A 25,763-nucleotide genomic window follows, 5' to 3' on the forward strand; every position below is an offset into this window, starting at 1 on the left:
AGAGAGATCTTTACATCGAAGATCTCTCCTCTCCATGGATGAACATCCCATTAACTCTTCTTACCATTCATGTGACCGTAGCAGTATACTTAAAAGATGAATAAACATTTACATTATAGTACCCTACTTCTCTTTGTATTTTAGAGGCAGCCCTACCTCAACAAAATTCTCCATTGTGTGATTTACTATCTCCTAAGCACTGGTAAATCCTTTATATCAACAATTCTATTCTTCTACATAACAACTCTGTAGTGGACTGCTACCCAGTATATGAGATGCCATTTATAACCTCCACAAAATTAACTTCTAATGGATCTTACACCTAAAAGTCAAATATGAAGCACAGAACTTCTAGAAGATAATTGAGAAACTAGTCCTGTCCATGTTTGGCAAGTTGCCTAGGTCTTGGGAAGTGTCTCTAAGAACCTGATGGAATAAAGGGAAAATAGACTCTTTCTCCCGAATCAGGAATATGCTTGGGAGAGCTGGTAAACGTCTGGGGCCGGGAACTTTGGGAGAGGTTGTTCAGACCCTGAGAACCCAGCTCATTCCACACAAGGGCTGTGGTTATCAGTCCCCACACCGCTGTGGACTTTGTTTTTAATGTTCTTGAATTACTCTGTGTTCCTCTTGTGCACCATTGTCTGATAAGTCTCTTTCTGAGACTTATACACTTCCTTTTTATACACTTTTTTATATACTTCCTTTTAAAACTGAACCCATTGGTTTATATTAACAAGAGACTTGCTGTTGAATTTGGCACAAATCTCCTGCCAATCTGGGATAGGTCTGTGCTTAGGGTGCAAGCCAGGACTGGGAACCACTGTGCTGTGTTCCTTCAGCCCACCCAGTCCTGTCACTCGGGCCTCACTACCCAATCAAAGCCTCCAGCGGACCCCGCCTGTCAGATGGGCGGGTTCTTCCGGGTGCCTGTGCTCAGCTGAGAAGTCAGTGGTTTGTTTGCCTGTGTCTTGTGGACTCTGTTTTGGGGAAAGCGTGTGTGAGCTCTGCAGTCGTGCCATGGTGAGAGACGGGTGGCTGTCCACAGACGAGGAGTGGCCGGCCATGGTGAGTGAGGGTCCACAATCCCCAGACTGGGTGGAGCGGCCGGCTACTCCACACAACCCTGTCTGTCCTGGGCTGGGTGGGAGCGAGAGGCCAGAGAGTTTGATTTGTTCCTGCTGACCCTGCATGGCCCTTTGTGGTACTTGTAAGTCCCCGGGCCAGGGCGGCAGCCTCTGAATAACGTCACTCTGCACGCTGCATCTGCGGAGAGCATTGGGAGAGGGACTGTGCTTAGAAATGAGTATTCTTTTGTTGACATCACTGTGAAATGTTGGTGCCTGCAGAGCTTATATTGTCACCAAGGAAGGCAGCTTTGCCAAACTCGGAAAGTTCTGATCTCTCTAGTATATAACAGAACATTTAACATTTAGGTTTAGGACCCATCTGGAGTTAATTTTGTGGAGCCTGTAAATGGTATCACGTGTAGAATAGCATCCCCTGCTAAATTGTGAAGTAGAAGAGCAGAACTGATGGGAATAGAATTGATGTATAAAGACTTACCAATTCTTAGGGTACATTAAGTCACACAAAGTAGAATTTAGGTAAGGAAGAGCCGCCTTCCAAATGCCCCAAAGATAAGTAGTATGTTACCATGCCTGTTAGAGATCAATATGATAAGATGTAAATGTGTCTTCACCAGAATTAATCATCTGTTAAACTACATTCTCTAAACAAAGGAGACAATCCTGACTTAAAACCACTGGAAAGACCCAGTCAAAGGCCTCTAACATGCTGCTCAAGGGGATGACAGAGGGTCACTACCAACATTTAGTCCTGTATGCCAGAAAGATATATTAATTCTAGAAAGGGTGCTACTCCAGACTTTTTGAACAGTGGTTTTAAGTCACGTTCTCCTATGCTGATTGTAGTGGACTTGAACCCTGTCTCTAGCCCCATAGGGCACTGCCCTTGCTATTCTCTTGCAAACCACCCTAAATTCTTGGATTGCAAGTCTGTAGAATGACAGAGCTATGAAATTGCCAGTTTGAATCACATAGTGGGCTATCTCTTGCAGTAACAGGAAAAAGAATTTGTGTGTGGAGCATGGCTTCTCTCTTCAGACCATAAGAGGAGGAACAATGTACTGTGTACACTGCAGGGGTAACAGACTAGCAATAGCCAGATCACAGACCGAAGTTAAGACTGCAGGGGTCTCCGTTATAAAGAAGGACCTGGTGGGGCAGGGTGAGTGACTGTCTGTGTAATTTCCCAGTATGTATTAATTCTATCTGTGTGAATGAAAGCCAAGAGAATTGGTGAGTGTACAATTTATGGAGGGTAACTTGAACGACTGAGTATTCAGTTTTTCAGTTAGGGTTCCTTCTTATGCAAACGTGCAATCCCAGTTGACACTGCTTAGTCAGCTGAGAGGTTTGAGACACAGGCTGTAAATTCAGTCAGGATACAACATTCAGCAGCTAATATTTTACAAAGTCATACAATGTCTTATTAATGCATTCTCTCTACCAGAGAAGTGCCCACTCTATTTCCCAGTCAGCATAGCTAAGTGTTCTAATTCTGTTTGTCATTTTAAAAAGTCAATTATTGGTATCATTTTTTACATTTCCTTTTCTTTAAATGCTTTGCTGTTCTCATCTCTATTTGTTTTCATTTCCCAGTGTTTCCTCGGCATGAAGAATTTCATTGTAGCTTTCCTTAAGTGCTAAATGTTTATTTTTACTTATTTATATCAGTTTAGAGCAATTTTTCCTCAACTGGTGGGGTTGTGATTCTCTTTGGGGGATCAAATGACACTATCACTGGAGTGACCTAAGAACATTGGAAAACACAGATATTTATATTACAACTCAAAAACATTGGAAAAATATAGTTATGAAGCAGCAGGGCTGATAATTTTATAGCTGGGGAATAACTACGACAGGAGGAAATGTATTAAGCAGTCACAGCACTAGGGAGGTTGAGAACAACTGATTTAGATCAGTGTCTTCTGTATCTCAGGCTTGCCTCACACTATGTAACTGAGAATTGCTTTGAACATTTAATCCTGCCTCTGATGCCCAGGGCTAGGAAGAGAGTCCTGCTATGCCTTCCAGGCTGGGCCTTGACTGGTTTGTGAGAACGAAAAGTAGACCAGTGAATGAGTGTCCTCCAATTGCTCTGTCTTTTATTGGGACTTTCAAATGAAGGCAAAATTGTGTTGGGTGAGACTGCTTGTTCCTTTCCTGGCTGCTCAGACTCCCAAAATAATCACACAGAAATCTGTGTTAATTGCAATACTGTTTGACCAACAGCTTAAGTGTCTTTCTAATTAGCTCTTATCTTAAATTAACCCATCCCTATTAATCTGTGTATCACCATGAGGTCGTGGCCTACTGGCAAGGTTCTAGAATCTGTTTCCTCTGGTGGCTACATGGCATCTCTTGACTCTGCCTATTTTCTCCCAGCATTCAGTTTAGTTTTCCCTGTCTAGCTCTATTCTGCTGCCATAGGCCCAAGCAGCTTCTTTATTCTTAACCAATAAAAACAACACATATACAGTAGGACTTCCCACACCATTTTCCCTTATTTGTCTAAATAAACAGGATGGTTTTAACTTTAACATAGTAAAATTACATATAACACAACAGGTATCAAACAAGAATTGCAGTTGCAATATTTATATCTACTTTATCTTTTATCATAACTAAGGAAAACTATAATTATAAATATCTATTCTTCAACTCCATCAATGACCCAGTAAACATTGTAAGCAACTTCGAAAACACTAGAAATGACAGAGACATCTTGCTGCCTGGACAGTCACCCAATGTTCTTCTGTAACACTGGGGCATCCAGTTTTCAGCCTATAGGGCCATAGTATCCAGCAGACTTTCCCATGCAACAGGAAATTTCAAAGACAGTTCCACTTATATTGGCAGTTTGTCAGTCACTTTTTTCTGTGTCCTACAGAATGTCTGGCAAACTCTTTCATAAAGCAGGAACCCTGAAGAACTGTCTCACCTTCATTAAGCAACTTCAGCAGTCATTTTTCTGTGGGTCCTGCATGTCCAGTTCATACAGCATATTATCAAGTAGTCCAGGCAAGAGCTGTTTCTTGCCCATATGGCTAACCAACTCCAGAAGGAACCTCTTCGATGCCCATCATCCTCCTGAAGCAGATTGGTGCTGCCAGGAGTAGATGTGTCTTATTGTCATGAAAAGTCCTAAGTTCTTAAAACATTTTAAATGTCATATTCTGTTAGTCTTTGAAAGAATTGAAGAATACCTATCCATCTGAAATATTTCTCTGTAACATGACTACAAGCTTGACGACTATCTATTAACTTCTATTTCTTAATTTTACATTACATTTTTAAATGAGCTGCACAAATACAATACCTTAATCAAGAGCAGAAATATACATATAACAAATTGATCTTAAATTTGTATCAATAGACCAAGATTCATACCAATTCAACATATTCATCTCTATAGCATATTTCCCCTTTACATGTAAATAATCATTTACAAACAATATTTTGGAATTTGGGCATAGTTCTCTCCAAACTGCTTCCTGCTTTTTATTGGGTGAAGTAATTTTGGGGTTTAAGGAGACCTTTCAGAGGGTCTTGGTCCATTGAACCACATTTGTCTGGAAGGAATCTACAGGTTCTCTTCTTCTGGAAACAAAAACAGAATCTCTTTTCCAAAGCAACATATCCTTAGACTCAAATTTTGAAGTCAAGATACCTTTAAAATATATTAGGTTAGATTAGATTAGTAGCTTGTACAATGAAATGTCTCTCTGTACTTAGCTTGTTCACAGTCAAACAGTTAAAAGAAAACACAATAATATATATAATCCAGACTCTTTGTGTATATTCATCTTTATGTGGCTTATTTTTCTTTATTCATTTAATTCGTGACTGTCTGTACTCTTTTATATTACTTTTACAGTCTCTAAAGATTTATTTCTTTTTATAACTCTCTCTCCTCTTTTTCTTCTCTATTACAAGCCTACATACATTTCCCAACATTATGACCAACTTAGATGTCTTTTTCATCTGAATCTGCCTTTATTGTGTATCTGTAATTATTTTCTGACCAGGAGAACTTTTTTTTCTTTTTAATACTAAGTGGGTATGGCTAGTATGAACTCTGCCTGTTGGCTCTGCCTAGTCCAACATGGAGGAGGCATGTTTGCTGCTTATGAGAGTCATGCACATTGCCCCATTTTCAGGCACACAGCAAGTCTATGTTGCCATTAAGCAAATTGTAGCACTCTGCTCACAAACCCATTTAAATGCTTCAAAGCTGGACCTCCCGAAAGAGTCAGAGGTGTTTATGTTGGTGAACCAGCAAGCCGCAGTTTTTAAAGAAGCTGTGCAGTTTTTAACTGCACCTCTCTTTAAGGACCCATGATGCCCCTGCTCACTGTGAGCCCATCCAGAAAAGGATAATTGTGGCTACCAAGAAACTATGCTTGCCATTTTTGTGGGTCTAGAAGCCCCCTTTTAAGCTTTCTTAGGCTTTATGTGGATGTACATTGCCGAGCGTTTTAACACATATACAGAAGAACATCCCATACCAGAACTGTGTAAGAATTGAGTTCACCGATCAACTGTAAAGCAGGTGTAGTCACAGAACAGAAAGGGATGGACAAGAAGGAGGGGAAAAGCTTTCCTGCTGCGACAGCAGTTGACATTAGCAATGTAGAGTGAGGTAATCTTAGATGATCTGTAAGTGTCCTGACTGGCCATTTCTTGCGTTCAGAGACTAGGCAATCAAAAATCTGGAAAAGAACTGAACTTTTCTGAAACCAAATTACTCTAGTTACACTAATTCAACCCAAATACAAGAACTATATAAAATGGTGTGGCCCTACCTAACATGACTGTGTTTTCCAGGTTTAAGATGTATAACCTGAGAGAAATGTTATGAGTAGAACCTGGTGTGCTCTAATATAAATCCCTAGTCTCTGAAACACATGCCCATAATGCCTCTTTCAACATTTTAACAAATATTTTTTTGGAATTGTAATTACATGATTTCTAGTATCTCTTTGAGACCTCCGATAGACCCTTTATTGTTTTCTAATCAATGGCCTCTTTTGGCTTTAACAACAGTTACTGTTTGAATGTGACCTGTGTCTGACTACAGGACCTTCTAGCTATTAAATAAGGGTTGTTTGCACTGGACATTGAGTCTGTAATGGAATGTGCACACAAATGACCCTGTGCTTTTGGAAGAGGGAACAGGAAGTGCTTTGGGAGAATGGAAGATTCTACTAAATTACAGATTTTCCAGACTAGAGCCCTGACTGACCCTAGGTTGGAAGCCAGATCTGGGAAAGCCTGTGCTATCTGAGTTATTTGATCTTTGCTTATCTTAGTAGTGGAGCTGATACTTTCCTGAGGCCAAGCTGGGTGATCTTTGCTAATGAGGGACTCTGGAAGTCTTAACAATTAGGAGCACCAGTGGGAGGTAGCTTACAGGTTCTTTCCAGGATTCTTCTCTGGTTCTGCTGTAGGGAGCTGTAAGGAAGACCACAAGCCATGCCATGGTGAGTGTGGGGGTGACTGTCCCTAGACCAGGCAGAAAGAGCAGATTGAGCTTTCAGAGTCCAAGCTACTGGCACTGGGATGAACCATGAGCCAGACAGTAGATCTGTTGGCCCTTTAAGTGATCTGAGCAATGACTGTTGCATTCTGAGCCTCGGTGAATGTGGATTCCATGGGTGGCGGAGGCTCTGCCACCCTGGCATGGTAGGCTATGGTGCTTGTAATATTAGCGTCCAGTGTCCACACACACAGGCACTGCTTTTGGTGTGCACTGGAAGACAGACTGGAAAACTGAAGGCCTGGTTTCTAGAAGTTCTGAATATTGCATTCCACATTCAGGTTTGTCTTATAAATGTTGCAGATAGTAGAAAATTTTAGAAAAGTGGTGCTGGGGATCACCCTTCAGCACACAGAACTAGAATGCTTGCTGCTACTGCCAGCCACCAGGGTGTGAGTCAGTGAGGCTCAGTTAGAGGGGGCAAAAGGTGTTTCTGAGCTGCAGAGGTATCTCAGGTGTGATAAGCAGGTGAACAGGGCAGATTCCATGTCTTATGCCACAATCCAATGTGGCAGGAAGCAGATATTATTTTTGTATATTGTATTTTGATTGGGCATGAGTGGATCTGGGTTTGCCTGAAACCCCAAGGGAGCATGAGTGACTGTAGAGCCATTGGTGGCTCTGCAGAAGATCACCTCCATTTACAGAGGGAGTTTGGAGTACGACGCGAGAGAATAGAGCCTCTCTGGAAGAAATATCATCAGTTGGAGGGTAAGAAACATAACACACATGTTTTAAAGGTCACATTGAGTTAATTTTGTATGAGTTATAAAGTATGTGTTTACTAATTTCTGTATGTATAGAATCATAGATAATTGGGTAACATTGACCAAGATCACACATTTCCTGTCTGAGTTTCCTTTGATTACAAGTTAACTATATTTTTCTGCTTTTGTTCTTAGCTTTTTCTCTCCATTACCTTTATTCTATCAGAAATATTGTACATTTTCTTGATTAGTGTACCTCTTATTGTAAAAATAGAAGTCACACTGTGTCAACCTGTGTACTCATTTCACTAATACAATTGAGCATTCTTAGTATTTCCACTTTGCATGTAGCTTTGGAATCCTCTTTCCTGTTAATAAATTTTTGGGCATTGTTGCTGGATTGTATTCAATTTATGGTGCAAACTATAAACTGACCATATATAACCTCTTAATATGCATCATGTTCCCAAGAATGATTTATTTACTATATTTATTTATTTAGATGTTGTTGTTGTTGCTGTTAACCTGTGAAAGACTTGTAATTTATTAGATAAAAAGTATTATGGGGCTTGGTAGGTCACTTAGCACATGTTTCTTCTTAGGGATGATCTGAGTTCGGATCTCAGCTCCCAAGTTCAGAGGTTCAAAGCCACGTGCTACTCTATTTCCAGGGGATCTGATACCATCTTTTCTGGTATATAACCTCTACACACAGGGAATACATTCTCTCAAACACATAAACATGCACATAAAAATGGGGTAAGTTTATTTTCAGAACTGCTTTTTTACTTATAAAACAATTGCAGCAAAACAAGTTGCTTCTAGTATAATACAAGTCATATCATGTTTCCTTTAAAATCTGTTATTTGTTGCATTTGATTAGGAGAAGTTTTTATTCCTTCACTCTGATGCAGACTTTAATCATCTATCATAGGAAAATGATCCCAACTTTCATGAGCAAGAAGGGAGACATGCATAATTAGTATTACAAAAGCCATGTTTTATTATGCTGACGTTCATTACACAAGATTCACACTCTAAATTCCAAACTAAGATCCTAAGCCCGTTTTCCCACGTTAGATGTATCTTAGCTTAAGGTCAGGTCCAAACTCTAACAGGTCTCTGGATCCTGGGGGAGATGCTCTAGCTGCAGTATAGATCAAGGTGACGTTTCTCCAGATATGCAAGAGCATTGCTCTTGGTCTCTGATTATATAATCTCCACTGGGCATCCTGACATTCTAGTGCTGTGTCTGGTTATCTTGAGTGAGTTATCAATGGCCTCCTGTTATGAGGTACAGCCTTGTGTGTAGAGGGATGCCTGACTAGGCTATTTTTACACACCTAAAAGGCTTTTTTTTCCTATGCTCATTACATTTCTTCCGTTTCTTGAGGCATACACAATGACAATGGTAACCACAGACAAGAATTATTAGGAATTTGTAAATTTGGGCCACAACAGGAAAAGAAGAAAGCATGTTACTAATAGGCAAATAAATGCAGAAAAATAGATGGCAGAAAGTAAAAGAATAATTAATTAAAATGGTTGAAACAATGTAAAATACAGGATATTGCTGTGATCCCTCTGACATATATTTTCCTAAATTTATATTTTTTCAGGTTTGGTATGCACCAAGTTGAAAATATGTTCAGAAGTAAAAGGAAATGCAATCACTTTCAAACCAAAAATATTATAAAGGTGAACATAACAAGATTTTAACTGTAGGACATGGAGCTAAGCAGGTCTTAGTAGAGCATCATCTTAACTTGGTCAGTGCCAAGCAGCAGCATTTGGCCATAGCCGTGGACCAGGTATTTCTTCTTTTATTAAAGGAAAGAGGAAGTAGGAGTTCAGTAAGCTTCATAATTACCTTACAATGTTGTTTCTCAGATTTTTGTATGTTAATATTATGAAAAATCAAATGATGAGAAAGCATCAGGAAGTCTGCTGAGTCTCTAGAGGCATTCATCTCTGACCAATGCATATACACTCTCTTTTTTTTTTTGCAAAATGATAATGATGTAATAAGGCAGAACCAATAATCTGGGATAGAGTATTTCTGGCCTGAGGTGTCATCATGGAGATGAAACATTTCTTGAAGAAATTTTTTTTATCAGGGTTTGCACAGATATGTCTTCCAGAATCAAATATAGCTGGTTTGTTTCTTTTGAGGTGATAGTAGTCTCTGATGATCATTTTCATAGTTGCTCCTAAAATGAAGTTTACTAAACAAGCCAAAATAATAAGAAATTTATGTTCCAAAGGGGCCAACATGATGTATACAAAAACAAGAGCTCTGCTTAATCCAGCAGAATATTATCTATATAGGGAAGCAAGAATAGTCAAATCTAAATATCCTATCAGTCACATGAAATAAAGAGCATTTTTAAACTTGCTAACCTCATGGAAATAGGCAATAGTGTCTGCTTTGAGTACAGCTGATAAATGTTTCAATCTTTCTTCCAACAGGCTCAGTATCCCTAGTAACCCTATAATCCATTGGCTGTAATGGTGGCATGTTAAAGGAAAGAACAGTGGAAATGTCATTAATGACTTTCCTAGCTTTTCCTAGCAAGTCATCTTCAGTTCATTATTATAATAGAGTACCTGAGTCAAAAACATGTCTCTGTTCAAATGTTAGACTGTCCTTATAAAGGAGATGTAACTCCAGTAGCATTTTATATAGCCAGACAGGCTCTTCAGAATAAAAAGTGAGGCCCAATGTATCTCTGGTGGTGTAATAGATGTTATCTATGAGTTGGAAGATCTTCATAGAGCATGCAGTTAAGACTCCATTGCCAGGGCTGGAGAGATGGCTCAGAGGTTAAGAGCATTACCTGTTCTTCCAAAGGGCCTGAGTTCAATTCCCAGCAACCACATGGTGGCTCACAACCATCTGTAATGGAGTCTGGTGCCCTCTTCTGGCCTTCGGGCATACATACAGACAGAATATTGTATACACAATAAATAAATAAATAAATAAATAAATAAATAAATAAATAAATAAATATTTTTTTAAAAGACTCCATTGTCAAGGTTTGTGAGTGGGCTTGCAAAGACCTAAGGGGTCAGTTCTAACATTTGGAACTCACTAGACAGAGAGAGGATGCGTGGTCACAAAGATGTTAGCCCCAAGTGAAATGGTATGTTTCTCTGTGTAGCAGATACCTGCTGTATTAGTTCAAGTAGTCCATAGGAAAGAATCAGTAGGAACAAAAAATCCTTCCCCAGTTTCCTAGACAATGGGTGTATGTGCTAAACTGGTACTTCATTGTCCGTACAAACTAAGATAAAGTAAATATGTTTTGCAGAATCCATGCTCACACCAAGAAGTTTTCCTTGGGTCTAGTAGAGACTTATAGATCACTGTTTTTGTTCCAAATATTTTAGAAAAATACTGAGATAGGTCTATGGACTCCTTTCTAATTCATCACAATAACTATAACAAACTGTATTTCCAATAGCTTCACAATGATCATATTGAAATTAGAATACATTCCTGGTGTATGTGAGGTTTAGGATGAAGTGTTCATGACCCCAGTGTTATGGTAGGAATTCATATAAGATGTAGTAGGGTATGTCAAAATGTCACCCTTTACTCTTGGTTTGTTTGTATTGTTAGCTGTTGGTATTGTGGTTATTCCATTTATTGTTCCTGTTGCTATAGATAAGGTTGTTGATCAAGGTGATGATGTTTCTGATACTGACTTCTCAATGGTGATGTGATGGTGAAGCACACAATGGTGGTGTTGAAGAGCCTGAGCTTGACTCGATGGGTATTGTTAACTTTATAGAATTTAACAGGAGTTGTCCCAGGGACTGTGTCCTGGGTGCCTTAGACCAGCAGATACATACCATGGCATTGTTCCATCTTGTGTTCTTTTTATTTTCTTATTACATTCTGTGAGGCATAAGGCTTAATTTGTTAGGGCACTGCCTTGCCACTTTCTATTTCCTTCTCTGTCTGGGCAGAAGATAAAATGTCCAGTTAGCACCAGAGCTGAGTTAATTAATGCTAAGACTATTACTATCCTGATGAAAATGCAAATCCAATATATTGGGTTTGGTCCTAGGCACATTATACTTGTAGGTCATCTAATTTTCTAAGGTTCACATTTCCCTTGTCTGTGGTCCAGATTTTATTGTCTTTTCCAGGTCTCCTTTAAGTCTTGAGTATTTCCATTCTAGTAAGCAAATTTTGGGAAATTACTCTGCATGATCAGGAAATATCTGGTTGTTGTTCCATCTCTAAGTCTGACTTACTAATGTCTTCTAAGGGAGAAGCTCTAGTCAATCTTTGTCTGGTATTTAACTCATAGCATACAATTTCAATAGCCTTTTCCAAGGGGGAATCTTTGAGTTGTAATAAGTTGGTTTTAAGCAGTCTCCATCTTTCTATATTGCCAGCTGCAGTTGAGTTATATGCTAAATGGAAGACCCACTGTATGTTCATAGTCTGGAACCACTTCTGGACTTTAAACCTATAAAGTATGTTCCTTGATGTGAACCAATAATTATTGGGCAGCAATATCTGACTGTGCAACACTAGAGTAAGTATTTTGTTGCCGACTGGTCTGGTCTGTGACTTTGCTAGCTAATCCAAGCTCTTTTCTTACATCTACAAGGGTGCAGGCATATAGGCATCTGTGAGTATTCAAGAGTCCAATGAAATCTCTTTTCAGTTTATAATTAAATTGTTTAGGAGACCATATTACAAATGGTACTTCATGTCTGAATCTAGTTTTAAGTGCTGGATAAAGGTGTCCCTGTCTTTACAGGCCTGCAAGATAACTTAAGATTCCTTTTATAAAACCTTTGGAACAAAGCACAAGTCCTTAAATGTCCTAATGCTTTATGTAATCTTAGGATTTCTGTAATGATCTGTTCTGTCTCTTTAAGAGACAAGCCACGCCCACTCCCTCCCTTCTTTCCCACCCCCAACAGGCTGGCTGACCTTCAGCTTCCAGCCTGGGCTTGTTCTTCTCTGTCTTTCTGTCTGTCTGTCTGTCTGTCTGTCCGTCCGTCCGTCTCTGTCTCTGTCTCTGTCTCTCTGTCTCTCTGTCTCTCTCTCTCTCTCTCTCTCTCTCTGTGTGTGTGTGTGTGTGTGTGAGTGTGTGTGTGAGTGTGTGTGTGTGTGTGTGTGTGTGTGTGTGTGTGTGTGTCTGCTCTTCTCCCCTTCTCCCTTCCCCCTCTGTAATAAATATCCAACCTTACTCTTCATGGCATGCCTATCCATGTCTCTCTTGCCAGCCACTGTGTGTCTTCCTGCCTGGGACCAGCCACTGCTCACTTGGGGACCTGCAGCCATCCCTGCCTGGGACTGGCTGCTCTCAGGACCCCCTGCTCACTGCTGCCTGCCACTGCCAGGGATCCTGTAGCATTTTTTAATTTTACCATTACAATTTCTTCTTTGCTAAATATGGTAACATTCTCTAGTTTCTTAATTTTCTGTTATGGGTTACTTTTAATAGTTATTCTCAAAGATTTATATGGATTTAATTTAGTTCTCCCTCATTTTTTAGTGTTGGTATAAGCTTTCAAATTTACCAACTTTGTGATCTATCATCCTTGATAAACCTGATAAACCATCCTGAATTTGTTTCCTAGGAATTTTTAATCTTCTAGTCTTAATTGAACATGATGACAGTTTGTCTGTTTCATTACTTTTAGATGTCTTGGCTGTCTTGCATATGTGTGCGTTTACGTGGGTTACATAAACTTTGATGCATTTGCTATTTTTTTGTCATTTACATTCATGCCTCCCTTGACCAAATGGTTTTGCATTCATCTGTCAGTTAGTAGTTTTTATTTTGATGACCATATAGCTAAACCAATGCAAACATACCATGAATTAAAGAGATATAGATTTCCCTTTTCCCTTGCTTAGCTTTTGGTTTTATAGCTAACAGCTTTGTTATTACTTCAGTATGTTGTGCTGATGTGTTGGTTCCTTCCTCAGTAACAGCCATATTCTCCCCCCCCCCCAACCTTCACTCCCTCCCTCAAACCTCCATTCCCTATCGCTGGTCTAAAGGCTGTTGCTTTCCATTCAGTTTTGCTTCTATCTGTGGTTCATGATCTGTTCCAAACCATTTGTTAGCCAAATGCTGTGACCATTCCATTGGTCTGCACAGTCCAATAGGTACCTTTTTTGGGTAATGGCTGAGAAGTTTAGGGATGGGAACTACAGGCAACTGAGCTGTTTCCTTAGTGCTTGAAGGCTCAGACACCTTTGCTACCACATCCTGGTCATCATGGAGTTCAGGTAGGTACCATTTCCACTGTTACACCTTTCCTAGTATAGCTAAATTCACAAAGGAGTCTGCCTTTAAGCAGATCCAATCCACCCTTGAGCTAGTATCTAAATGCCTTTCATTCTCAAAGGTTCAGTAACTCCACCAGGTGTCCTTTTATGAGGATGGTAGGGTCACAAGTTCCTTCTGCCAGAACTAAGAAGAATGACTGCTTTTATCAAACAAATACTTTCTTCAAGCCCCTGTGGTACTGGAGGCTCTTATTCAAATGTCTGACCTAGGGGCAAGGACTTTCTTGGGGACCAGACACTAATTTAAGAGCAATTTTCATTCCTCAGGAGGCAGGCTGCAGCCTTAGCACTGAGTTGTTCCCTAATTGCTTTCCTTTGTGTTCTAGTGTTAGTATATGGGCCTGTTTCTCTCATATGCTTCCAAAAGGGAAGGTCCTGATATCCTACTCCTTTTTAATTATACTGTACCATTCTGATTCCTCTATAATTATAATTATTATTATTTTTTACTTTTGCCGGAGCATCACACAAAAAGCTTTATTCATCCTCAGTGACTTAAGAAAGGCAAGCTCACTGGCGCTTCACTTGAGCTTCTGCCGGTTCTCTTTCAATCCGTTTCAGCTCATCTAGTCTCTTCTTTTCCTCCGCTGCCACCCTCCTCTCCTCCTCTGCCTGGTGCTTTAGGTAACTGTAGTGCTTGGTGCCGTAGGCCATGCCTAGGACCAGGGCTGAGTATCTGCCGAGCTTGATGAGCGGTGAGACCTGAACTGGGGGCACCATCTTGTCCGTGACCTTCGTGCTGGAACTCCTCTATAATTATTAACTGAGCTCTTGCCCTTACTGTCCTTGGGCTCTGGATCTTGATTTTATGCTTTAAATCTCTAACTGTTCTTGGTATAATCAGGAGGGCACAGTGGGGATTCCTGTGTGTAGTCATACACAGATGTGTTTCCACTGTGGTGGGTACCTTTTCCAAAGAATTATTTTGTTTACATTTTATACATTTTTATCTTTCAAAGCCTTCACAAAATATCCCAAAGGAAAAGGCATAAGGAAACTCACAAATGCATAGTGTAAATCATTGAGAGGGGACATAACAAAGTGCTGGAGAATTGTGGTCTGCAAAGTGTAAATGCCAGAATTGGTCCAACAGCAATGGTCACCATGTGGTCCCTGCCACCCATTACCATTCTACCTAAATGTTTACTTAAGAAAACATCTATAAATGATTTCACCAATTTTTAGTGAGGCAGTGAGTTGCTTTACAGCTGAAATTATTCTCACTGCATTCTATTACTTAATCATTCAATAAATGTTGAATATGCATCCTGTGCTAAGAGTTGTGTGATCCTCTTAAAAGTCAAGCTAAAGTTTGATGTTTGCTTGGAAGCTTTCCTTATAATTTTTGGCTGGACGTGGGCTTAGTGCTGGTTTGCTTGCTTACATTTTTCTATTTCTTTCTTGATTTTTAATTTTGTTCATGAATGTACTCATAAGTGTTAGGTTGGGAGCTGAGGTCCCAGTCCCTCGCATCTATCCCAACCCCCAGGCCTGGTCTGGACTTCAAATCCCAGCAAACCAGGTCGGGGGAGGGGTCAGGACCACTCCCCAGGGTACTTAAGTGATCCCCCAAAAGAAGAACACTTGGTCTCTCTTTCTCCCTCCCTGGGGTTTGTGTTTCCACGGCTTCCCAGTTTTCCCCTCAGGGCCACCCGAGAGCGCAGATCTCCCATTAAACGTGGATATTTCTTAATTTGGCTTGTTTTGATTTGGCTTGATTGGAATTTAGAGAGCTCGCTTAGGAAATATTCCTAACAATAAGTACTTGTAGGCTTTTGTTTCTTTTTCATTTGTATCTTTCTTGATTAGTTCCAAGCAAGCAGTTTGTTAGTAATTTTTGTCATATTCATTTCCTAAATTATACCTCACTTTGCAATTCACTTTCACCATGTATCTGCCTTTTCCTGGAATGAAACAGATACCATGACTCCATTCTTTCATAGTCCTTTTCAACTGGAACAAAACATGCCATTAAAAATCTTTTTTTAATTTTAATGTTTATATTTTTATATTATTATTATTACAAATATTCACCTCCTCCCCTTGTCCCATTTCCCTCTCCCTTCCCCCATTCCTCATCCCCCTCCCTCTCCAGTCCAAAGAGCAGTAGGGGTTCCCTGCCCTGTGGGAAGTCCAAGGTCCTCCCCCCTCCATCCAGGTCTAGGAAGGTGTGCATCCAAACAGACTAGGCTCCCACAAAGCCAGTACATGCAGTAGGATCAAAACTCAGTGCCATTGTCCTTGGCTTCTCAGTCAGCCCTCCTCGTCAGCCATGTTCAGAGAGTCCCGTTTGATCACATGCTCCATCAGTCCCAATTCAGCTGGCCTTGGTGAGTTCCCATTAGATCAGTCCCATTGTCTCGGTGACTGGACGCACCCCTCGTGGTCCTGACTTCCTTGTTCATGTTCTCTCTCCTTCTTCCTCATTTGGACCTTGGGAGCTCAGTCCAGTGCACCAATGTGGGTCTCTGTGTCTATCTCCATCCATCGCCAGATGAAGTTTCTATGATGATGTACAAGATATTCATCAGTGTGGCTATAGTATATGGCCAGTTCAGGCACCCTCTCCTCAGCTGCCCAAGGAACTAGCTGGGGACATCTCCTTGGACACGTGGGAACCCCTATAGAGTCCAGTCTCTTGCCAACCCTCAGATGGCTCCCTTAATTAAGATATATACTTTCCTGTTCCCATATCCACTCTTCCTCCATCCCAACTGTCCCATTCCCCCAAGCTCTCCCCATCCTCCTCTTCTCACTTCTATCTCCCCATCTCTTCTTACCCCCACCTCACCTCCACCCCCAAGTATCCAATTTTTGCCTGGCAATCTTGTCTACTTCCAATATCCAGGAGGATAACTACATGTTTATCTTTGGGTTCACCTTCCTATTTAGCTTCTCTAGGATCATGAATTATAGGCTCAATGTCCTTTATTTATGGCTAGAATCCACTAATGAGTGAGTACATACCATATTCATCTTGTTGGGTCTGGGTTACCTCACTCAGGATAGTGTTTTCTATTTCCATCCATTTGCATGAAAAATTCAAGATGTCATTGATTTTTACTGCTGAGTAGTACTCTAATGCGTATATATTCCACACTTTCTTTATCCATTCTTCCATTGAGGGGCATCTAGGTTGTTTCCAGGTTCTGGCTATTACAAATAATGCTGCTATGAACATAGTTGAACAAATGCTTTTTTCATTGGGAATCTCTTGGGTATATTTCATGGAGTGGTATTGCTGGATCCTGAGGTAGGCTGATTCCCAATTTCCTGAGAAACCACAACACTGATTTCCAAAGTGGTTGCACAAGTTTGCATTCCCACCAGCAATGGCTGAGTGTTCCCCTTACTCCACATCCCCTCCAGCAAAGTCTATCATTAGTGTTTTTGATTTTAGCCATTCTGACAGGTATAAGATGGTATCTCAAAGTTGTTTTGATTTGCATTTCCCTGATTGCTAAGGAGGTTGAGCATGACCTTAAGTGTCTTTTGGCCACTTAAACTTCTTCTGTTGAGAATTCTCTGTTCAGTTCAGTACCCCATTTTTTAATTGGGTTAATTAGCATTTTAAAGTCTAGTTTCTTGAGTTATTTATATATTTTGGAGATCAGACCTTTGTCTGTTGCAGGGTTGGTGAAGATCTTCTCCCAATCAGTACGATGCCTTCTTGTCTTAATGACAGTGTCCTTTGCTTTACAGAAGCTTTTCAGTTTTAGGAGGTCCCATTTATTCAATGTTACCCTTATTGTCTGTGCTACTGGGGTTATATGTAGGAAGTGGTCTCCTGTGCCCATATGTTGTAGACTACTTCCCACTTTCTCTTCTATCAGGTTCAGTGTGTTTAGATTGATATTGAGGTCTTTAATCCATTTGGACTTGAGTTTTGTGCATGGTGATAGATATGGACCTATTTTCATTCTTCTACATGTTGAAATCCAGTTATGCTAGCACCATTTGTTAAATATGCTTTCTTTCTTCTATTGTATAATTTTAGCTCCTTTGTCGAAAATCAGGTGTTCATAGGTTTGTGGGTTAATATCCAGGTCTTTGATTTGATTCCATTGGTCAACATCTCTGTTTTTATGCCAATACCAAGCTGTTTTCAATACTGTAGCTCTGTAATAGTGTTTGAAGTCAGGGATGGTAATGCCTCCGGAAGTACTTTTATTATATCGGTTTGTTTTGGCTATCCTGAATTTTTTGTTTTTCCATATAAAGTTGATTATTGTTCTCTCAAGGTCTGTGAAGAATTTTGTTGGGATTTTAATGGGGATTGCGTTGAATTTATAGATTGCCTTTGGTAGAATTACCATTTTTACTATGCTGATCCTACCCAACCACGAGCATGGGAGGTCTTTCCATTTTCTGGTGTCCTCTTCAGTTTCTTTCTTCAATGTCTTAAAGTTCTTGTCAAATAGATCTTTCACTTCCTTGGTTAAAGTTACCCTAAGATACTTTATGCTATTTTGGCTATCGTAAAAGCTGAAGTTTCTCTGAATTCCCTCTCTGCTTCTCTATCCTTTGTGTATAGGAGGGCTACTGATTTTTTTGAGTTGATCTTGTAGCCTGACACTTCACTGAAGTTATTTATCAGCTGTAGGAGTTCTTTGGTAGAGGTTTGGGGATCACTAATGTATACTATCATATCATCTGCTAATAACGAAAGTTTGACTTCTTCCTTTCTGATTTGAATCCCCTTGATCTCCTTATGTTGTCTTATTGCTATTGCTAGAACTTCAAGAACAGTGTTGAAGAGATATGGTGAGAGTGGACAGCCTTGTCTTGTTCCTGAATTTAGTGGAATGGCTTTGAGTTTCTCTCCATTTCATTTGATATTAGCTGTTGGCTTGCTATATATTGCTTTTATATATTTATTATATTGTATCCATAACCTCTCCAAAACCTTTATCATAAAGGGGTGTTGAATTTTGTCAAATGCTTTTTCCATATCTAATGAAATGATCATATGGTTTTTTTCTTTCAGTTTATTTACATGATGGATTACATTGATAGATTTCCGTATATTGAACCAGACCTGCATCTCAGGGATGAAACCTACTTGATTGTAATGGATAATTTTTAAATGTGTTCTTGGATTCTGTTTGCCAGAATTTTATTGAGAATTTTTGCATTGATGTTCATGAGTAAGATTGGTCTGTAATTCTCTTTCTTGGTTGGGTCTTTGTGTGGTTTTGGAATCAGGGTGACTGTAGCTTTGTAAAAAGAGTTTGGCAATGACTCTTCTGTTTCTATTATGTGAAACACATTAAGGAGAATAGATATCAGCTCTTCTTGGAAGTTCTGGTAGAATTCTGCATTAAAACCATCAGCTGAGCTTTTTTTTTTTTTTTTTTTGGTTGGGAGGTTTTTTATGACAGCTTCTATTTCCTCACGACTTATAGATCTATTTAAATTGTTCACCTGGTCTTGATTTAATTTTGGTAAATGGTACTTATCTAAGAACAAGTCCATTTCTTTTACATTTTCCAACTTTGTGGCATATAAGCTTTTGTAGTAAGACCTAATGATTCTCTGAATTTCCTCAGTGTCTGTTGTTATGTCCCCTTTTCATTTCTGATCTTATTAATTTGCATGTTCTCTCTCTGCCTTTTGATTAGTTTGAATAAAGGTTTGTCAATCTTGTTGACTTTCTCAAAGAACCAGCTCTTTGTTTCATTGATTCTTTGGATTCTTTTCTTTGTTTCTGTTTTGTTGATTTTAGCCCTCAGTTTGATCATTTCCAGTCTTCTACTCTTCCTGGGTGAGTCTGCTTCTTTTTTTTCTAGAGCTTTGAGCTGTGCCGTTAAGTCTCTAATGTGGGCTTTTTCCATTTTTTTTAATGTGGGCACTTAGTGCTATGAACTTTCCTCTTAGCACTGCTTTCATAGTGTCCCATTGGTTTGGGTATGTTGTGTCTTTATTTTCGCTGAATTCAAGAGAGTTTAATTTCTTTCTTTAATTCTTCCCTGACCCAGGGGTAGTTCAGTAGTTGACTGTTCAGCTTCCAAGAGTTTGTAGGCCTTCTGGGGATAGAATTATTGTTAAATTCTAACTTTATTCCATGGTGATCCAACAAGACACAGGTGGTTACTAATATTTTTTGTAACTGTGGAAGTTTTCTTTGTTACCGAGTATGTGGTCAGTTTTCGAGAAGGTTCCATGAGCTGCAGAGAAGAAGGTATATTCTTTCCTATTTGGGTGGAATGTTCTATAGATGTCTGTTAAGTCCATTTGATTCATTACCTCTATTAATTCTCTTATTTCTCTGTTAGGTTTCTGTCTGATTGACCTGTCCATTGGTGAGAGAGGACTGTTGAAGTCTCCTACTATTAGTGTGTGTTGTTTGATGCCTGCCTTGAGTTCTAGTAATGTGGGTGTTTTTATATTAGGGGCATAGATATTCAGGATTGAGACTTCATCCTGATGAATTGTTCCTGTTATGAGAATAAAATGTCCCTTTCCATCCCTTCTGATTGATTTTAGTTTGAAGTCAACTTTGTTAGAAATTAGTATGGCTACACCCACTTGTTTCTTAGGTCCATTTGCTTGAAAAACCTTTTCCCAACCCTTTACTCTGAGTAGGTGTCTGTCTTTGTGGTTGAGGTATGTTTCTTGTAAACAGCAGAATGTTGGATCCTGTTTTTGTATCCAATCTCTTAGCCTGTGCCTTTTTATAGGTGAATTGAGTCCATTGATATTAAGTGATATTAATGACCAATGGTTGTTAACTCCGGTTATTTATTTATTTTTTTAGTAGTAGAGTTTGTGTGTTTCCCTTCTTTGAGTTGTGCCTGTGAAGGGTCGCTAGATGTCTGAGTTGTTGTGGCATTGTTGGATTCCTTGGGCTGTGATTTTCCTTCTATTACTTTCTGTAAGGCTAGATTTGTGGCTACATATTGTTTAAATTTGTTTTTATCCTGGAATATTTTATTTTCTCCATTGGTAGTGAACGAAAGCTTGGCTGGGTATAGTAGTCTGGGCTTGTATCCATGGTCTCTTTGTTTCTGCAGTACATCTATCCAGGACCTTCTGGCTTTCATGGTTTCCATAGAGATGTTAGGTGTAAGTCTGATAGGTTTACCTTTATAATATAAGTTACTTGACCTTTTTCCTTTGCAGATCTTAATATCCTTTCTTTATTCTGTATGTTTTGTGTTTTGATTATTATATGCCGATGGGGTGTTTTGTTTTTTGTTTTTTGTTTTTGATCCAGTCTATTCGGTGTTCTGTATGTTTCTTGAACCTTCATATGAATATCTTTCTTTAGGTTGGGAAAATTTTCTTCTATAATTTTGTTGAATATATTTTCTGGGCCTTTGAGTTGTAATTCTTCTCTTCTCCTACCCCTATTATTTTTAGGTTTGGTCTTTTTATTTTGTCCCAGATTTCCTGAATGTTTTGTGATGAGAATTTGTTGGATTTGCTGTTTTCTTTGATCAGTGTGTTTATTTTCTCTATGGTGTCTTCAGCATCTGAGATTCTTTCTTATATCTCTTGTATTCTGTTGGTTATGCTTGTTTCTGTAGTCTCTGTTTGTTTACCTAGATTTTCCATATCCAGCCGGCCCTTGGTTTGTGTTTTCTTCATTGCCTCCATTTCAGTTTTCAGGTCTTGAACTGTTTCCATTATCTGTTTGGTTGTTTTTTCTTGGTTTCAACCTAGGCTATCTTTTACGGATTTACTCATTTCTTGAAATTTTTGTTATTCTTCTCATCCATTTCTTTAAGGGAGTTTTTCACATCCTGTTTAAGGGACTCTATCGCTTTCATAAAGTCAATTTTTTTCTACTTCTTCTGGATTAGGGTGTTCAAGTCCTCCTGTTGTAAGTTCGCTGGGTTCTGGTGTTTTCATTTGTTTTTCAGATTGTTGGAGGAATTCTTGCATTGGCGCCTGCCCATCTCTTCCTTCAAATGTTCTCCGATGGATCTTATGGTACAGGATCAGGTCCCCTTGCTGGCCAGGGACCTCGCAGACAAAAGGCCTACCTTGCTGCCAGCAGGCTATTGAAGTAAAGGAACTCCCGCCCGGTTGCACCCACCACCCTGTCCTGGTGCCCAAACAGGCTGAGCTGGGGGATCTTATGGCCCCCAAAAAAGGAGGAAGAAGGGAGGGGTTGCCTGGGTGCAAGCTGGGATGGGATAGGATGAGAGAGGCAGTAGCAGGAGATAGAAGCCCCTGCAGAATGACCAGGGAGTTTAGGAGGTTGAGGAATGTCTGTGCTCCGTTTCCCAGGCTTATGCCACCAGTCAGGAACTCACTCACCTCTCTGACGGATCTTCTGGTACAGGATCAGGGCCCCTTGCTGGCCAGGGACTTCGCAGACAAAAAACACCATTAAAAATCTTTTCATCTTATATTTTATTTTTTATTCAGATTTTGGTTCTTACTATAGAAATGGCTGGAGTGGATCTTGATGTTGTAGACTAGACTGGGCCAAACCCACAGAGAACTCCCTGTTTCTAATAAAATTACTCTTTATTCTAGAATTGAAAGTACATCTTGAAAGTTATACATGTATATGTAATGTATAATTTTCTTTTGTCTTTCTTGGAAACAGGCTCTTACCATGTGATTCTCACTTTGCCTCAGCCTCCTGAATTAGGAGATTAGAGGAATGATCCACAGTTTTGGCTTCTGTTTTTATTTTCATTGTGTTCAAAAACAAACAAACAAACAAAAAGTCTTGCCAAGTGGTGGTGGAGCACACCTTTAATCCCAGCACTCTGGAGACAGAAGCAGGAAGATCCCTGTGAGTTCTAGGCCAGCATGATCTACAGAGAGAGTTCCAGGACAGCCAGGACTGTTAAACAGACAAACTATCTCAAAAACAAGCAAACGAACTTAACAAAAAAGGTCTTCAGAGGTTCTTTTTAAAATTTTAAAAAACTTTAAAAGGAAACATAAGAATGGTACAAATAGCTAAGGAGAAGGCTGGGGTATCTTTGTAGGAATTCTACAAATCTGTTCACAGAACTTCAGTCTTGGGATTTCCAGTAATTAGTGTGAAAAGAATATTTGGAATACATGACAGATGCCATTTTTTAATGTTGATCAATGTCTCAATTGAATATTAGTTTCTGACTTTGTGGGACTTTAGTAGTTATATATTTTATTACTTAAATTTTGATATTGTCTTTAGTAGATAGTAAACGTGCTTGTTTTAGAGAGTAAGTGTTTTTTCTACGGATTCTGAAGTTTCTGCCTATCTGGTGATTTTCTTCTAGTCTTCTAAGTGTTCTTATCTTCTAATATATTCACTGGGTATGTTGAGTATGCTTCATCAGAAAATCTGAAATCCTGTCAAATTGTTGAAAAGCCTTATGGATGCTACATGCTTAGCTGGTAATGTCTAAAGAGACACTCCAGACCTCAAAATGTACTGAATTTTTTTGTGTGCAACACACTAACACCTTGAAAAAATACTCAGTAGTGATCATTAGAAATAATTTAAGTTTTCTAGATATAATTTAATAATGTCTAGATCTTTTTTTATTTATTGAGCTCTACATTTTTCTCTTCTCCCCTCCTTGCCTCTTGCTTTCTCCCTTCAACCCTCCCCCAAAGTCCCCATGCTTACAATTTACAAAGGAGATCTTGTCTTTTTCTTCTTCCCATGTAGATTAGATCTATGTAAGTCCCTCTTAGTGTCCTCTTTGCTGACTAAGTTCTCTGGGATTGTGGTTTGTAGGCTGGCTTTCTTTGCTTTATGTTTAAAAACCACCTATGAGTGAGTCCATGTGATAACTGTCTTTCTGGGTCTGGGTTACCTCACTCAAAATAATGTTTTCTAGCTCCATCCATTTTCCTGCAAAATTCAAAATTTTGGTTTTTGTTTGTTTGTTTATTTGTTTTTTGCTATGTAGTACTTCATTGTGTAAACGTACCATATTTTCTTTATCCATTCTTCAGTAGAGGGGCATTTAGGCTATTTCCAGGTTCTGATTATGACAAACAATGCTGCTATGAACATAGTTGAGCACATGTCCTTGTGGCATGATTAAGCATCCTTTGGATATATACCCAAAAGTGGTATTACTGGGTCTTGAGGAAGGTTGTTTCCTAGTTTTCTGAGAAATCACCACACTGACATCCAAAGGGGCTGTACCAGCTTGCATTCCCACCAGCAATGCAGAAGTGTTCCCTTTTTCCCATAACCTCTCCAGCATAAGTTGTCATCAGTGTTTTTGATCTTGGCCATTCTTACAGGTGTAAGATGGAATCTCAGAATTGTTTTGATTTGCATTTCTCTGATGACTAAGGATGCTGAACATTTCCTTAAGTGTCTTTCAGCCATTTTAGATTCCTCTGTTGAGAATTCTCTGTTTAGGTCTGCACTTCATTTTTTATTGGATTATTTGTTCTTTTGATGACCAGTTTCTTGAGTTCTTTGTAGCACCTTTATCATTTGTATTCAGGAGGGCTACTGACCTTGTATTCTGCCACATCACTGAAACTTTATTAGCTGTAGGAGTAACCTCATCAGATTTTTGGGATCACTTATGTGTATTGTCATATCATCTGCAAATAGCAAAAGTTCGACTTCGTTTCCAATTTGTATCCCTTTTATCTCCTTTTGTGTCTTACTGCTCTAGCTAGAACTTCAAGTACTGTTTTGAATAGGTATGGAGAGAGTTGTAGCCTTGTCTTGTTCCTACTAGTGGTGGGGTTTGATGTGTGATTTAAGCTTTCATAATGTTATTTTACAAATGTTTTTGCCCTCATATTTGGGTCATAAACATTCGAATTAAAATTTCATTTCAATAGAGTTTTCCTGTGATGAATATGAAATATCATTCTCCATCTTTTTTTGATCAATTTTAGTTTGGAATATATTTTGTTAGATATTAGATAGCTACACCAGCTTGATTATCAGGTCTGTTTGATTGGGAAGTCTTTTCTCAATTTTTTACTCTGAAGTAATGTCTGTCTTTGAAGATGAGGTGTGTTTCTTGTATGCAGCAGCAGGACGGCTCCTGTTTTAGTATCCATTCTGTTAGACTGTGTCTTTTCATAGGTGAACTGAGTTTGCATTTTTATAGCCTCAACCCAGAGATCCATATGATTCTGGCTCCTACATGCTGGAATTAAAGCTGGGCAAACACGCCTGGGTTTTGTTGTTGTTGTTGTTGCTATTTTTTTATTATTATTATTGACTGATGGGCCTGAAATACAGGCTTATGTACGTATCAAGCATATGCTGTTGTATTGGACACCACCCATAATCTTGAATTATCAAATTTGGCAGAGGGTATCATTCTTTTTTCCCAGGATGGCAATTTCCGAGTCATTGGATGACAGGTGTGTTATATTCTTCTTACCTACTTTGTTTATTTTGAATCCTTTAGAACAGATATGAGTCTTCTGCATGTATGCATGTCTATACACCACATATGTGTGTTCCCCCAGTAGTTATAAGATCACCTCAGAACCCCACAACTTGGAGTAATGGGTAATTGGGAGCCCTTCAGTAAGTAGTGGCAGTTGAGCACACCCGTCTGCAAGACCAGCAAGCACGCTTAACTACTGAGCCATCTTAACTGTCCTATTGTTTTTACTTATGATCAATATTTACATTGCTAATGTTTTAGTGTCCATTTTAGTTATTTATTTAAAGATTTGTTTATTTATTATATATACAACATTCCTTCCATGTATACCTGCACACCAGAAGGGGGCACCAGATCTCATTACAGATGGCTGTGAGCCACCATGTGGTTGCTGGGAATTGAACTCAGGACCTCTGGAAGAGCAGTCAGTGCTCCTAACCGCTGAGCCATCTCTCCAGCCCTTATTGTCCATTTTAATTGTAAAATTACACATCCCTTTTAGTACAAATTTTATTAATGGTACAGTTTAAACTGGGGCACTTCAGTACAGAACTTTGATTGATTTTTCTGAGGGAGATAGGGTGCTATTAATATGTAACTCACTAAATAGGCCACAGTGGCATCTAACTCAATTAAATTCAACTGCCTCTGCCTCATGAGCGCTAGTATTAAAAGCATAAGCCAATACACCCAGCTTGCCTGTCTTTTTTGTAATTAACAATTGATCATTCAATTTCTTTGGTGTGTAGTCAGTACTGTTGATCTTCTTCTGTCTCT

General features: G+C 39.2%; 1 protein-coding gene across 1 annotated transcript in view; it reads left to right on the forward strand.

Moving 5' to 3' along the window:
- Nucleotides 1-960: 960 nt before the first annotated feature.
- The window catches only part of LOC119811870 (zinc finger protein 431-like), a 32,062-nt gene continuing 7,259 nt past the window's right edge, over nucleotides 961-25,763 (forward strand). Inside the window, exon 1 of the mRNA XM_038326016.1 lies at nucleotides 961-1,068. Coding sequence (XP_038181944.1) covers nucleotides 1,021-1,068 — 48 coding nt within the window. The 5' untranslated portion in view covers nucleotides 961-1,020. The remainder of the gene's footprint in view (nucleotides 1,069-25,763) is intronic.

Source organism: Arvicola amphibius, chromosome 4, assembly GCF_903992535.2.
Source record: "Arvicola amphibius chromosome 4, mArvAmp1.2, whole genome shotgun sequence".
In the NCBI taxonomy this organism is placed as follows: Eukaryota; Metazoa; Chordata; class Mammalia; order Rodentia; family Cricetidae; genus Arvicola; species Arvicola amphibius.